At 40.3% G+C, this 15615-nt stretch overlaps 1 protein-coding gene and 1 non-coding gene across 2 annotated transcripts; one reads left to right on the forward strand and one right to left on the reverse strand.

Annotated features, from left to right (window-relative positions):
* Positions 1-4033: 4033 nt before the first annotated feature.
* Positions 4034-4088, reverse strand: LOC140539960 (U7 small nuclear RNA). Its single transcript, XR_011977859.1, has one exon. It is a non-coding gene; the product is annotated as a U7 small nuclear RNA (small nuclear RNA).
* A 354-nt stretch (positions 4089-4442) lies between these two features.
* Positions 4443-5694, forward strand: LOC140539626 (POU domain, class 4, transcription factor 3-like). Its single transcript, XM_072662369.1, has 2 exons — positions 4443-4523; positions 4837-5694. Exons 1-2 carry the CDS (start codon positions 4443-4445, stop codon positions 5692-5694), a joined length of 939 nt encoding a protein of 312 aa, XP_072518470.1.
* The last annotated feature ends 9921 nt before the right edge of the window (positions 5695-15615 follow it).

Here is a 15615-nt window from a genome sequence, read left to right on the forward strand (position 1 = left end):
TTATTATTTGTGTTTTTAAAATAATGTAAGCAAGATTACTATTAATTTCCATCTTTTATAGTTTAAAAAATAGTTCTAGTTTTGCAAATACCTGGGTTGTCTTGCATGCACTGGTCTTTTGAGGTCTAACCACAGATTTTTGTTGAGGTTTGGATTGTTGGACGGTGAAAGCTATGATAAAACCTTCAGCTTGTGCCCTATTGTGGATTTTAAGTTGTTGTTAGGATCATTATCCTGTTGTGGAAGCCATCCTCTTTTTTCATGTTCAGCTTTTTTTCTTTTTTTTTCTTTTTACAGAATGTGTGATGTTCCCTTCCAGAGTTGGCTGGTATGTAGTTGAATCCATTTTTCCCTCTACTTGTAAAATGTTCTTTGTGCCACTATCTGCAACAAGACCCAACACACAAGCAATCTATGCCCATGCTTAACAGCTGGAGAAGTGTTCTTTTGATCACATTTACAATTACATTAGTCCCAAACATTTGCTCATTCTGTCCAAAAACGTCAAAGTGACTCTATAATAAAGGTGCTAAAAATGTCTTATGACTTCTTATGCTGCTGCTCTTTCCATATTTGTACTGGGGGTGCACTGTCCTATCATGCAGCAACCCCAGTTTGAAATGTTTGGGACAGAGTCTGCCTCTGCAGCCCAACAAGGGTTTTAATTTGCCTCCTTAAAAATCCTACAAAACATTATCTTGGAAAAATCCAAATACACCTAAAATCTTTTGGGGTGACCAAACTCTTGCAAACTATTGGTGCACTTTCCTCTTTTCACTCTAAAATGTGCAATGGAATAAGAAGAAGAAGAAGAAAAAAAGAAGAAGAAGAAAATAATGCACAAATTCTGCTTAAAATGTTGTAAAGAATATTTCATTTTTAATGTTCTACCTTTTGGAAAGCAGCTCATTCCACTCACTGAACTATTTACACTGGGCATTTTGACCACAGGTGCTCAAATGTTTGGCATGCCACTGTACATACCCAATTTCTAAACTTTTTCTACTGTAAAAGTTTTATTCAACACAACTGCTAGTACAGTCCCCTTTTGGTAGAACAGTTCTATGTTGTGTTAAGTCTAGAGTTGACTTGTACTTTGTCTTTGACGCTTCATGTTATTTCTTCTTTCTTCTCTGTCTCTGTTCTTTATTAAGTAATAATTATGTAAAGCTGCTTTGTGACGACAACAGTTGTAAAAAGCGCTGTACAAATAAATTTGACTTGACTTGACTTGACTTGTAGAGTTGAAAGTGTAATTTCTAGACATTACACTTCAGAAGGATCATGTGCAATATAAGAATGTGTCCATGTGAATCAAGATAAAAGACTGAACTATGAATGAGACATTTTATGTTCTGCTTTTGAAATATTCATGTGCTGAAATGTTATCTGGACAGGATGGGGGGCATGGAGTTATCATAGAACAGTGTCATAAAATGGACGGGGAATATTGTGGAATCGCTTGCCTTGTTTCAAGTCCCTTCATTTTTGCCAAGAGTAAAAAAAGTGGGTACTGTTAATCTCCATAATGAATAAGAAAATGCCAACAAGGTAATGGATGCCTGCCACATAGCTTTTGAATAATTGAACGTCTGGGGGAACAGAAGAGGTGGACAGGATCAGGTGGTGCAGTTGTGTCACCGCACTGCATGTCTCTTCTTTCTTCAGCCAGCAGGATGGCGGCTTGGATCAACTGTACAAAGAGAGGGTACGGGCCAGAGCGGGCGTTATTCTTCCTTTGATAAGTGGTATATAGAGGCAGGGATGAGGCACAAGAACTTGTCTGGGAGAACTCATCTTGCATGAAATGAATTATAAATGAAATTATGAGGAACAACCACTTTTCTCCCCTGTGTCTCTACCTGGGTTCTCTTCTCTTTAGTTCTTGTATTATACCCACACACTCAGTTCTACCTTTCCAAGCATAGCATGTGTTATTAAGAGTTTAGGAACTTAATGTTGCACAATTAGGTTACGTTAACTAGCAGTTTCCACTGCTCACCTGAGCCGATTACACAAGGGTAGGTGAGTCCGAGGTACTGTGAAAGCCCACAGCCAACCTATGAAAGGTCAGGCGAGGTGACGGGGCTAGTTCAAATCTCTCAACTTTTCTTGGAAGTTAATATGAGTGCTTTGTAACTGAAGGAGGAACCACGTTCGTATCGACTGAAGCCGCACATCAGAGAGACAACACAGTTACACACTTTTGGAATATGAATATTTTAACGTGAGACTTTGCACAAATGAGCTCCTCCAGTGCAACATGCTTTTGAACTGCACAAACTTTTTCTCTGAGACATATATTTCACACTTCACACTGAAGCAAACACAGCTTTTTTGTTTTACTTGTTAAATCTCATTGAAAACCCATGTGTCTCCGAAATGGCAACTTTTCTGGACAAGTTCTTTTAATGCACGTAAATGAAAAGTTAATGTCGGACAATATCAATTGATAGCTTAATCATGACTATGTAAAAGGGTGGCTGAAGCTCAAAAATGTGAAAAACAACAAGCATGTAGAAACAAGGTTCTGGTGGCAACAATATCACTTACATGTGTGAACCAGAATCTGTGATTTAATGGCTAATGTAACACTGTGATCACAATAATACGGTGGTTACAGACTGACTGAGAGAACTTAAACAAACAGGTTAACAGAAGGAGAATCTGCCTTGCATTCTTTTAACTGACTATTGGAGGTTAAAACAAACATGACTGACAAAACATCTAAGGCACAGGTATGGATAAAGAACATCCTGAAACCCATAAAGAAATGATGTAACACTTAAATTGGTATCTTTACAGGTTCTTTACCATCACATTTTCAAACATGGTTCTTTAGGGAAACAAACGTATTCGTCACTTATACAACCTGTTGAGAAATCCACGTCCATTTGTAAAAGTGAATAATGATAATAATAATAATAAGAAGAAGAAGAAGAAGAAGAAGAAGAAGAAGAAAAATGTAATAATGTTGGTGGTGCAATTGTTGCTGCAGGTGTTATTATTCTTAATGTGTCCCCAGCTAAAAAAAAAAAGGTTCTGTGGTACTAAATGGGGGTTTGACTGTGGAACCCCTTTAGTTGCTACGTAGAACCCTTTCTAAGAATTCTTTAAAGAAATAAATACAACAGGTTCTCCATCATGAAGAAGAGGTGTTTTAAAGAACCATTTTAGCATTCAAAAGATACTTTCACTAGGGCATAGCTCTAGGTATATCCATTCCCTTACTAAGAAAACACTTTTGAGTGAGTATAATAAAACATATTATTATTTTTTATCATTATTATTATTTTTATTATTATTATTAGCGATCTTTGCAGTCCTCTAACCAGATGCTCTTAGCCATTCCACGCTCCCGGTTAAAGTTTAAGGGGGACAGGGCGTTCTCTGTTGCTGCACCCAAACTTTGTAACAGCCTTCCATCTTTTATGCAGACTTCACCAACATTAGATATTTTTAAGACAAATTTAAAAACTCACTTGTTCACTCAGGCTTTTGAGGTCTTCTACAGATTATAACCTATTACATTCTTTATGGTTTTATTGTTCACTTTATGGACTTTTAAAGGTTAAATCTTGAAATAAGAAATATTTAATTGTGCAACACTTTATGTCTCTTAAATGTGCTATATAAATAAAGTTGTCTAGTCTTGTCTACTATTGTTATTATTATTATTCTTATTATTGTTGTTACATTTACATTTACATTTAAGGCATTTAGCAGACGCTCTTATCCAGAACGACTTACAAAAGTGCTTTGCTGTTTACCCAAGAAAAACCTTAGCTAGTTAGAATAGACTAATAGTTCAAAGATAAGAATGGTACAGCAGTTTTAATTCTGTGAAAGACAAGTACAAATTTATGTAGATTAAACATGCACTTCAAACGCAAATAGCACCAAATTATGTGACAGAATTTCTTATAATAAATTGCACTTACCAAAAATAATGATATGAACAATTACCCTCAACTTAAGTATGATCAGAATGGTGATAGAAATCAATCGGTTTCCTGTTTTTGGAAAGACATATGTGAGCCTTCAGTATCTGAAGACCTGCTGGACAAATACTAAAAGAGCAAATTGTCCTTTGTTCCTTTGTTGTTGTTGTTGTTGTTGTGGTGGTGGTGGTGGTGGTCGTCGTTGTTACTTTGGGTAAAATCAGGTTTAATGATTAATGACTGAATGCTGACAAAATGAGTAAATAAATAAAGGTAAGTAAACTGGAGATGACGCAGCCCGTTAGGGTGAAGTGCGCCTGCGCGCCGCGCGCCTTACTTGCGGCTTGTAAGTTGAGAAGAGGAGCAGGAGGAGGTGTGTGGGTGTGGGTGTGGGTGTGGGTGTGTTGAGGGGTGATATGAGGAGCTGCTGCCCGTGGAAAGGGCTCACTCAGAGTTTGAGCGGAGAGCGGAGCGCGCGCCTCGCCTCCATGTCCGGGCAGCATGATGATGGCCATGAACGGCAAAGCGCACTTCAGCAGCGCGCTGGACGGCATGCGGCGCGTGTGTCTGAACGGCCCGCAGGTACGTGTGCGCACCGCTGTCAGCGTTCACACTTTACACAGGCTTTCAGAGACCCCCCTTCCCCTCTCCCCCACCACACACCCCTTCATCTTCATCTTCCTCTCTCATCCACATGCACTGCTTTCATATTAATTTTAATGACCTGTGCTTTGAGGAGTCTCTCTCTCTCTCTCTCTCTCTCTCTCTTTCTCTCTCTCCCGTGCTTTGGAACATGTTTTCTAAACTTGCTCCTGACACAATTCCCCGCTGACCTCTCTCTCTCTCTCCCCCTCTCTCTCTCTCTCTCTCTCTCTCTCTCTCTCTCCCTCACTAGCTCCAGGCCAATATATTCGCGGGATTCGATGAGAGCGTGCTGGCGGCCGCCGACCTCGCTTCGTCGTGCCACGCGGCGTTTAAGCCGGACGCGAGCCGCCACGCCGCTGTCGCCGCCGCCGCTGCCATGGCGACGCACGCGCACACGCACGCGCACGGGCCTGCGGGCCTTGGGCCTCCACCACCGCCTCCACCTCCATCGTCGCTCGAGGCGGAGCTGCTGGAGCACCTGTCGTCGAGCCTGGTGGACGTGCACGCGCCACTGCACGCTCACCACCACCACCATCACCACCACCTGCACGCGCAGCTACCAGCACCCCCTACGCCCATCCCTCCACCGCCGCCCCCGACAGCGGCCTCCGTGCACGTGGAGTCGGACCCGCGCGAGCTCGAGGCGTTCGCGGAGCGCTTCAAGCAGCGGCGCGTGAAGTTGGGCGTGACGCAGGCGGACGTGGGCGCGGCGCTGGCCAGCCTCAACATGCCGGGTGTGGGCGCGCTTAGCCAGAGCACCATCTGCCGCTTCGAGTCGCTCACGCTCTCGCACAACAACATGATCGCGCTGCGTCCCGTGCTGCAGGCCTGGCTCGACGAGGCCGAGGCCGAGCGGCGACGCGCCGCCGGCGCCAACGGCGGCGCGCCTCTGGGCGGCCTCGGGGGCGAGCGCAAGCGCAAGCGCACGTCCATCGCGGCGCCCGAGAAGCGTTCGCTCGAGGCGTACTTCGCTATCCAGCCACGACCCTCGTCCGAGAAGATCGCCGCCATCGCTGAGAAGCTCGAGCTGAAGAAGAACGTGGTGCGCGTGTGGTTCTGCAACCAGAGGCAGAAGCAGAAGAGGATGAAGTACTCAGCGGCGCACTGACCGAGGACACTTCAATAGCAACGCGACAGGGATTTAAACACACTCAAGGACTCCTCCTAAACCTGACCTCATACAAACGATCAGAATAATAACAGGGATGTAAACGCGACTCCTCTCCACCAGGACACTGAGAACTTCTGCATAATTTAGGGGTTGAAATGTAAACAAAGTCCGTCAGAGTGTTTTGGGGTGAAATGGTTCAATGTACAGAAACTTACCGGGATTCCTTCACAGTGGTGGCGATGGAAACCAGGGGTCGTGACGTCTGCAGAGCGCAACCAGCCACGTCATTTAGTGTCTAAACCCACCAGTGATCCTAAACGTCTCATCTGCGTTTTATATGTGATGGTGATGATAAAATAGTGGTAAATTGTCTTTGGGGACTACTTTGCTTCAAAGCACCCTGCATGTATCTCTTCGCCATTAACGCGGAACAGTTTAGAAACATTAGACTCTTCAGTCCTGTGGTTCCGGTCACCGCCACTGTGCACAATTCTGACTCGGTCTTAATGACTCTGTTTACATCTCGGCAACTAAATGACGTTTTTGAACTGTGCTTTTTTAACATGTAAGAAATCACTTCTAAACACTTCAAGAAATGGCTTTTTTAAACTCTCCTCCTCAAACTCCTCAAACAGGCTCCGCTCAAATCCCAGGAAAGTTTGATATTTTCTGACGTTTAAACCTCTCTTCACTCTTCTGTCAAGCAGGTTTATCAAAACAACTAAGCTGCAGCTTTTGTAGATTTTATTTCCATTCCTTTTCACAAAAACCTTCAGCTCTCGTCTAGAACCCGAAAGACTTCCAGTGTTTCCGGCTTTAAACGTCCTTCATCACTCCGCTCCTCTCCACACACAACCTCGTTCTCCTTTCTTTACCAAAACTCGCACACAAAAGGGACGCTTTCAGAGAAGAGCTGAGGGGGCTTTTGTGGAACATCTCAGTATTATGTATCTCCCACCATGTTGTGTTTCTAAGTGTGGCCCAGTGTTGTTAACTGTCTCTATTTAAGGACTGGTTTCTGAACGGAACCATCACGTCCACAGATCACTGATTCTCACCAGCACAACTGTTGTTGTCTTTACTGATGTATTCATTTATGTATTCATTTCTTTTGGCGCAATTGCACCAGCTGTTTAAAATGAATATGCAAATCAGTGTAACGGGGTAGAGAAATAAGGATTATGCTGCTATATTTAACAGATTTTGTTGTTGTTGTTGTTGTTGTTGTTGTTGTTGTTGGGCACCTGAGAGCACTGTACGTCTTTATCACGCTCAGATTGCACTTGATTAAAACCGTGTGTGACGTTGAATGTTATTTAATAAATCATTTGTTTTCTAATCTCTTGTGGGCGGTGTTGGTGTCTGACGAATGAGTAAACATTTACATTCACATGTTTTATAACTCGGAGAAATGAACCACGCCTGGCGATTTCTCTTAACTGAATTCAACAGCGTTTTAAAAATGATTGTAGACATTCAAGTCCAGTTGCCCTGGCTAAGAGCAAATGAACCTCTATAAAAATATTACATGTATTAATACATTCAGATAATTACATGAAAAAATATAGTGACAGTATATTCAGACAATTATAGTTTACTACAGAAAAGTTTATTGCTAGACCGTAATACAGGTAATAATACAGGCCTAAATGTAATTACATTTTTAGATAGATAGATCTTTTGTATTCATGAGCCAATACAATCTTCTGTCACTCATACGTGTGTGTTTGTGTAAATGAAGCATGATTAAATATTCTAAATATTAAGATCCTTAATTGCCATTTTACAGGCATTTCCATATATATATATATATATATATATATATATATATATATATATATATATATATATATATATATATATACTTGTGTGTGTGTGTGTGTGTGTGTGGAGAGAGAGGTGATTTTAAGTGCTTTACATTAAGAGAAAAAAATACATCCAACTCATGATCTAGATGGAAGCTTCGAGTCGGACACTTTCCATACAGATGATGATGATACTATGATGAACTTCCTCAAATGCAAACACGTAATCATTATTGAAGTAATTCACAATTTGTGGTTTGCAAGTTTGCACACCTAGCTGGTAGAGTGCACGTAAACTCTGAACTCTGTAGATCTGTCCGTCGGCGTCCTGCATATTTCAGATCAGATTTTAAATCTACAGAATCCCATAAACCCTTCTTACATCATTCATGTGGGCAATGAGTGTGATGGTGGATGTGAACCCCTATCCTGCTCCGTCTCTACGCTGTTTTATTAATAAAGCCCCTCCGGCAGAGCCCCCCATTAAACACGAAGAGCGTCCTCTATGCAGGCTATCTCTTTAATTACAGCCCCGGGAGAACAGAGAGAGAGAAAGAGGAAACACTGAAAACTGAAGCGTTTTTGTCACCTTTAGTGTGGTTTTTTCTCCGTCGCTCTGTCTGAGCTTTAATCAGACACCGCTGAATAATAAATGGCCAGTCTCGGCTTTGTGCGGCCGGATTTGAGATTATTAAATAATGGCGATGCAATATTAATTGTATATTGGTATAAAAGCAGGCAGAGGGCTGTGGGCAGAGGGATTAGTGAGGAAACGCTGCTGCACACTCCTGGGATGCAGGACACACACACTCAGAGAGAGAGGGAGAGAAAGAGAGAGAGAGAGAGAGAGAGAGAGAGAGAGACAGGTACGAGCTTCTTCTCTCATTACCTTCAACACTGCATTTCAACAGCACTTACTGTACCTTCTGCTGATTTTTACCTCATGCATAACAGTAACGATAACACGTAATAATTTGTAGCAGTAAGATACGAGTTATATACATTTCTTAGCCAAATGTTGTTAATTAATGGTTAGCCGGTCTGCTTTGATCACTGTTCTGTACAGCAATATTTCGATAAAAAATAAAGTAGAAAATTGTATGCGCTGTTTTTTTTAGCTGTCGGTGAGTTTAATCTATGTGTAATCAATGTTTTTACTATATATATATATGATCACTCGCCTTAAAGTAAACAACAACACACTACTGTTGTAATGTTAAAAATGACTGTTTTAACCGTATAAAATCTATTTGTCGGAAGAAATGCAATGGTTGTAATTCTAGACCTTTATAGGTTTCAACTCAATTATAGTGAGCTGGTAAAAAACATGTGTCCAGAAAGACGAGGAGAGCTGTCGATTGTTATACAATTACCACAAATATTGAATGTTGTAAATTTAATATCTACAGTGTTTGCATTTCAAAGGTAGATTTCAGTCTCACAAATATATATATAAGATTTTAGTGTTCCCAAAACGCCTACGATAGATACAGTATAGTACCGTGTTGTTAGCATGATAGAGGCACACTGGCCATATCCATTTATCCATATCCATTATCTATTTATGTATTTGTTTATTTGTTTGTTTGTAAGAACAAGTTGCCCTTCAAATCTCCGAGAATACAGTGAGAAAAGGAAAATGAATAAAATGTATAAATCTATATATATCTATAGGCTACATCATATATATGTAGGCTGCACCTCATATACCTTATTTCTTTATTATTTCTAATATTTGCTTTTAATAGAGAAGCAAACTAAAAAAGTCTGGAACCGATACTGAGTGAATTCAGATTGCGAAGGAATGTCATACAATTCTGATTCTAACTAATACTACTTTTATGATATTACCACTACTCCATACTACTGCTACAACTACACTGTTCAAAGTATAATATTCTCGAGGAACCTCTGGAGGTTCTACAGTTTGAAACTATGGCGGAATTTGATGGTGCTTTCAGGAACCTTCAGTGACCCCTTTTCTTCTTAAAATAACGGTTCTTGAAGGTTCCTTCAAATTGAGGAATCAAAATCCTCCAAAGATCTCACTTTTAACAGTGTACTACTGCTAATAGCAACCTACCACTACTACTAATACTGCTCCTTCTAATACTGCAACTACAACTAATAATAATAATAATCATAATCATAATAATAATAATAATAATCATAATCGTCAACAAAATATGCAGTTTGTTCGTCAACACCGTGTTCAGCTTCAGACTGCAGTCTTAAGACGCATTATCACCGTGAGCTCACAGGTGTGTGTGCGCAGGTAGGCTGTCTACTCATTACCACACAGGTGTAAACTAATGCCGAACCTGCGGTCCGTGTGGAGAAGAAGCGCAGCTGAATTATTAAGAGCCTGGTGATGGATAGAGGCTGCGAGACTGATGCACAATACACGGCCAGGTTAGAACAGGAAACACACGCACACAGGTTTTATTTTTTTCTTCACACCACGGAAACAATACATTTACAGCATTTAGCAGGAGCTCTTCTCCAGAGCGACTTACTAAAGTGCTTCACCATTTACTCAAGAATAACCTCAGCTAGTTTGAGTAGACTAAATATTAAAAGAGACCTCTAAGTTTAGACACTATTACACAAGACAATATGGAGACCATACTACTCTACTCTCCACCCAAGTACTCTTAGAGGAGGAGGGTCTTCAGTCTGCGTTTGAAGACAGTGAGCGACTCGGCTGTTCGGACCCGGGGGAAGCTCGTTCCACCACTTCGGTGCCAGGACAGCTTGTCTTCCGTGGATTTTAAGGAATGGCGGGTCGAGCCGAGTCGTATTTCAAGCAGATCGTGGAGCAGATCGGCTTTTGACCATTGCCATCAACGGAATGTACGACAAACACTTGTTTTCTCAGCTTGAGGAGCTTTTTAGATCTTCACTTACTGTTTCAGTCTCAGTGAGACACGTCATGTACTAACACAGTTTCACAGGAATTGGTAGATAAACATCAAATTTGATGTATTTTGTATTTGTTTTCTGAAGATGTGTGTGTGTGTGTGTGTGTGTGTGTGTGTGTGTGTGTGTGTGTGAGAGAGAGAGAGAGAGAGAGAGAGGGGGGGGGGGGTGTCTTGTTCACTTTTGAAGGTAATAAAGATGCGCACTGACAGAATGAGGATGATGAGGGCAAGGCTGTGCGCCGCTGACTGAAGTATAATTTTTCTCCACTTGTACTCCTGAACTCTCGCCCCCGAGCTCAGGTTTTCTGAGAGGTCACACTGACAGGCCTCTCACACGTCTTTGTTGTTTTAAAAATGCAATAATTAAAAGGTACAATCAGGCTTGAACTACCGGGCATGTGTCGCGAAGTTGAACTCTTATCCAATCGGAACACAGAAGAGGCGGGGCCTGTCGGAACATGGGGGGAGAAAACCCCTCCCTCTGCGCTCAGTAATAATTGATGCAGCGCCGGCAGCAACAGGAGCGCTCTGTTCTCTACGCCGTTTCAGATCAGCATCACCCGGCCAAGAGGGATCCTGTAACCGTGGGGCTGAGAGGAGACATGGGGTCGCCTGGGGATGGGAGACATCCGTCCTGCAGGAAGGACCAGTGTGAACGATATACACTGGAATTAATGTGGAGGTGTAGAAGTATGCGAATGTGCTGCAACTGATAAAAAAAAAAAAAAAAAGTAATCATTTATTCAGACATTTTAGTTCATTTTGCATATGGTATTATTTATTTATTCTGTTAACGCGTTTCCATTCAAAATGTTTGTCCTCCTCCTCAAAAACTCAAAAAGTCAGGCATTAAATAATTTTATTTAATATTATTTTTATTCAGATATGGGAGCTATGTTCATAATGAAACGTGACGGGGTGGTAAATTCCTCCTAAAATGACTGCTGCTTTATGTAAATAGGAACACACATATACAAATATGCAAAATACAGATTTGATTAAATAAATGACATTTATTTGGTGATATTTTCTATTACAATATCATAAGAAATAGTGCTTTGGAAACACACTTCCGCACCGTTTCGTAGAATGACTTAGCATACTGAATCAATTTATATCCTAAAACTATTAAGATTTCTGCTTAGCTACAGAGAATTATAAGCATCTAAATGAAATAACATACATTGGTGTTTATTACACAAAGATAACACAAGTAAACGCAGTAAAATGCAGTTTTTAAATGAAGGTTTTTAATTATTAAGGGGAAAAAATTCCAAACCTACAAACCTGTATAAAAAGCCCTCTAAACCTAATAACTGGATGGGCAACCCTTAGTAGCAACAATTGCAATTAAGCGTTTGCAATAGCTGGCCTGAGTCATTTACAGCGCTGTGGAGGATTTTTATACACCAGGTGTAATGGGACATATGCTTTCCAAAAGTTAGTCCACAGATTACTTTCCCAAAAGTCTTGGGATCATCAAGATGTTTCCTGACAAAACTGAGACGGGCCTTTATGTTCTTTTTGCTCAGCAGTGGTTTTCATCTTGGAACTCTGCCCTGCGGGTCATTTTTGCCCAGTCGCTTTCTTATGGAGGAGGGATGAACACTGTCCTTAACTGAGGCAAGCGAGGCCTGCGTTTTTTTGGATGTTGTTGTTGTGGGGTCTTTTGTGACCTCTTGGATAAGTCGTCAATGCACTTTTGGGGTAGTTTTGGTCAGCCGGCCACTCCTGGGAAGGTTCAACACTGTTCCATGTGTTCCATTATCCATTTGTGGATAATGACTCTCACTGTCTTTGAGTCCCAAAGTTTTAGAAGTGGCTTTAAAGCCTTTTCCAGACTGACATATCTCAATTACTTTGTCTCTCATCTGTTCCTGAAGTTCTGTGGATCGCACCATGATGTCTAGCTTTTGAGGAATTTTGGTCTACTTTACTTTGTCAGAGAGGTTTTTTTTTAAGTGACTTCTTGATTGAGAACAGGTGTGGCAGTAATCAGGCCTGGGTGTGGCTATAGAAATTGAACTCAGCTTTCCAAAGATGTGATAAACCACAGTTAATTTAAATTGTGTTATCTTTGTATAATATTTACATTTGTTCTGATCTGGATTCTGAACATTTAAGGGTGACAAACAAAAAGGGTGACAAAGCAAATAAATATCAGGGATCAAACACTTTTTCACACCACTGTATGTTAATATTAGAAAACTATGACACTGGATTCCTCCCTCATTACCTGTGTAGTCCATGTGCAGCTTTAAAAGACCAAAGAGTAGAGCTCTAAAATGTGAGCTGAGAACATTTATAATGTATATTAATTTTATGTGACCAAAAACATTTGGAAACACTGTCTTGAAAGTAAATTAAAGTAAATAACAAATACTATGTAAACTGGTAGACAATTTCTGTATACTTCTGAATTTATTCTGTTGCTACCACCATGAGTTAATCAATAAAGCTGAATGAGTCTGTTCTGGGAACAGCCATGCAAGCTCAAGCCATGACAGTACCTCCATCATGTTTGATCAATGTGTGTATATTTTAAATGTAAGCAAATCTTTGCTTTCTCAGTCTATGTTGTTGTTTTTGGATTTTCTCTCACAGCTCTCAAAATGTTTTCCTCAAATCAAATGTTTACCTTGAATGACCTGTTTGAGGTCTGGTTATTATTTTAATACTGGCTCCTTTTTTCATAAGAAATTCCAAATTGTTGTTAATGTCCCACCTCTTTTTTCCCTCTTTTTTAATTGTAGAATTGATTTCCATTCATATGACAAACAGAAAGCTAGATTCTGTAAAAACCTTTGGTGTGTTCCTCCCCTATGATTCTGACCTCAACACCTTTTGAGTGTGAAATGTACTTTCTACAGAACTCACTTTGATTTACTGACACAAACAGTGTAAATCAGAACATAAAGGGAACAACCACTTCTATACATATAAAACCAAAACAAACAAAAATAAAGATTAAAGCGGAGACAGATCCTAGTTAAATGACAAGCTGTAACAGAGTGACTGTAACAGACCCAAAGTCTCTAATCTTTGACGCCCCTAAAAGCGAGTCAGGTCGAGGGATGTGTTGAGACTTGGCTCTTGAATTGCCTCTGAATAATGTATGCAGAGCTGGTTATATCACTCCACTTGTTCTCCAACCTCTCACTATCAGGCACTAGTCTTTCATTTAACAGTGTTTCATTGTCATTTAAGCAGGAGGGAGCTGAACCACAAAAAAACCTGACATGTCTCTCAAGGATAGAATTGTTTGCGGTGTTGTGAAACACAGAGGTGTGTAGAGCAGAATAAACACATATTTGAGCAAAGTACAGTAAAGAAAATACTGTTATTTTTGTTTTAGGATAAAAAAACCCACTAAAGTACTGAGTGTTGGGTAATTTACCAAAGCATGACTAAGATTAAAACTTGAAATTAAAGGCAAAGTAAAACTATCTATTAAAAATAACCATTAACCATTGGTTATTGAAAATGTAGAAAACATAGTACTAATGATTAAACAAAAGAAACAATTGATGGCCAAACATCAGCAGTGTCTAATTAACATGTTATTCAGTTCCGCAGTGTAGAGCACAACAAATTCCTATTCATGTCACATCTTCTCCAGTCCTTGTGTCTCAGAAGAAAAAAAAAAAAACTTAAGCAACTTAAGCATCATTTAAGCAAAATAGCTACCACTTAGCAACACCTTGGCAACCACCTGAGATACCATAGTTACTGCCTAGCAACCACATAGCAACACCTTGGCAACCTCCTGAGATACCATAGGAAGTGACTAGCAACCACTTAGCAACCTCAATGCAACCACCCAGAAGAGTAATCATCTTGAAAGTCCATAGCAACCACTTTAGATGTATGCTCAGTTTGTTCACAAGCGTTCACTTTGTATTTGATATTTCCAGCCTTTCTACTTTTTTCTATAATTTCTCTAAATTAGAACCAGAGGCTGATGAATGCACTTATTTAACAACTTCTTTTTTTTTTTTTTTTTTTTTTTTTTTTAAATATTGTTAATTTCTAGGTTTTGTTCCTTGTAATATTTCCAGAATATAAAGGACTTTTTCTTCTTTAGCGGATGTTGGATTGCAGAGCAGAGAGGTGTAAGTCACTCCAGTACAGTTCTCTTTAGTTCAACTCCTGCATTAATGACTTTGTCACCTAGTAGTAACATGGAAGTTCAGTCTACGATCATACAAGAATCATATAAACACACTATTAGACTACTTTGGTTAAAACATACTGTAATGCCATTTAAAAAAGGAAGAGGCCTTTGTGGATTGGTGTGTATCCAGAGACAGCAAATGGCACAGCAGCTGCTAGCCAAGTGCTACTTCTGGGCTCTCTAGAGGATTGCCCCGAGGCAAAACTCTCCACAGTCGTTTCATGAAAGCAAGTCCCCTCAACCTGAAGGAGGCATGCCTATTGCCATTATCCTGGTGTTCACACAGCCTTTAAAATGCAGCTTTCATCCGAGCTCACTTTAAATCCTGCAAACCTGTGAGGGCGGAAGTTCAATATAAGGGGAGACGCCATAGCCTGGAGCCATGCTAGGTCATTAGCATTTCACTGAGAATGGGAAAGGGTTTGATAGTCCCCCTCCCCAGTGCGTCATCTCAAGGGACCAGCGGATATCTGCGTACTTCCCCCCCCCCAAAAAAAGCATGTGTCAACTTATTAATCCACCACAACATTTGACATCTAGTGTTGTCTCATTTAAATGTGCTTTTTTGGTCCTCTGTGCCTAACAGATGTGTCCAGTGGGTATTTTCTATTTATTTAAATAAATAAATAAAAGCAGCAATGAATATATGAATATTCAGGCCATTCTGTACTGTGTGTGATCCAATGAAGTGTATTCTTTTTGGCACAATGACACTTTACAGCGCAGGAAATGACACTGAACCCTTATTTATCTTGAATAGATCATTAAATATTCAGCAAAGTTAAATTATTTAGTGATGGGGTTTATTAATAATCACAACCTCAGTGAATATGTATTAATAGCTGGATTCACAGGAAAATAATATGAACGGTTCCGACAGTAAGCATCACTGAAACGCAAGAGCTCTCTGCATGATTAATGCAGAGTGAGAATGAGAGGGAAACAGATATAGAGAAACAGAATGAATGATGTTCACATAAATGAAGGGACTGCAGTGTTTAGTAAAGCCTTTGACTAA

This window comes from Salminus brasiliensis, chromosome 18, assembly GCF_030463535.1.
Source record: "Salminus brasiliensis chromosome 18, fSalBra1.hap2, whole genome shotgun sequence".
Lineage (NCBI taxonomy): Eukaryota > Metazoa > Chordata > Actinopteri > Characiformes > Bryconidae > Salminus > Salminus brasiliensis.

What these genes read in the sequence shown, in the direction of transcription:
- LOC140539626 (XM_072662369.1), top strand. Translation starts at nt 4,443, where the DNA reads ATGATGATGGCCATGAACGGCAAAGCGCACTTCAGCAGCGCGCTGGAC. An exon ending in TGTGTCTGAACGGCCCGCAG is followed by an intron (nt 4,524 to 4,836) that starts GTACGTGTGCGC and finishes CTCCCTCACTAG; the next exon opens with CTCCAGGCCAATATATTCGC.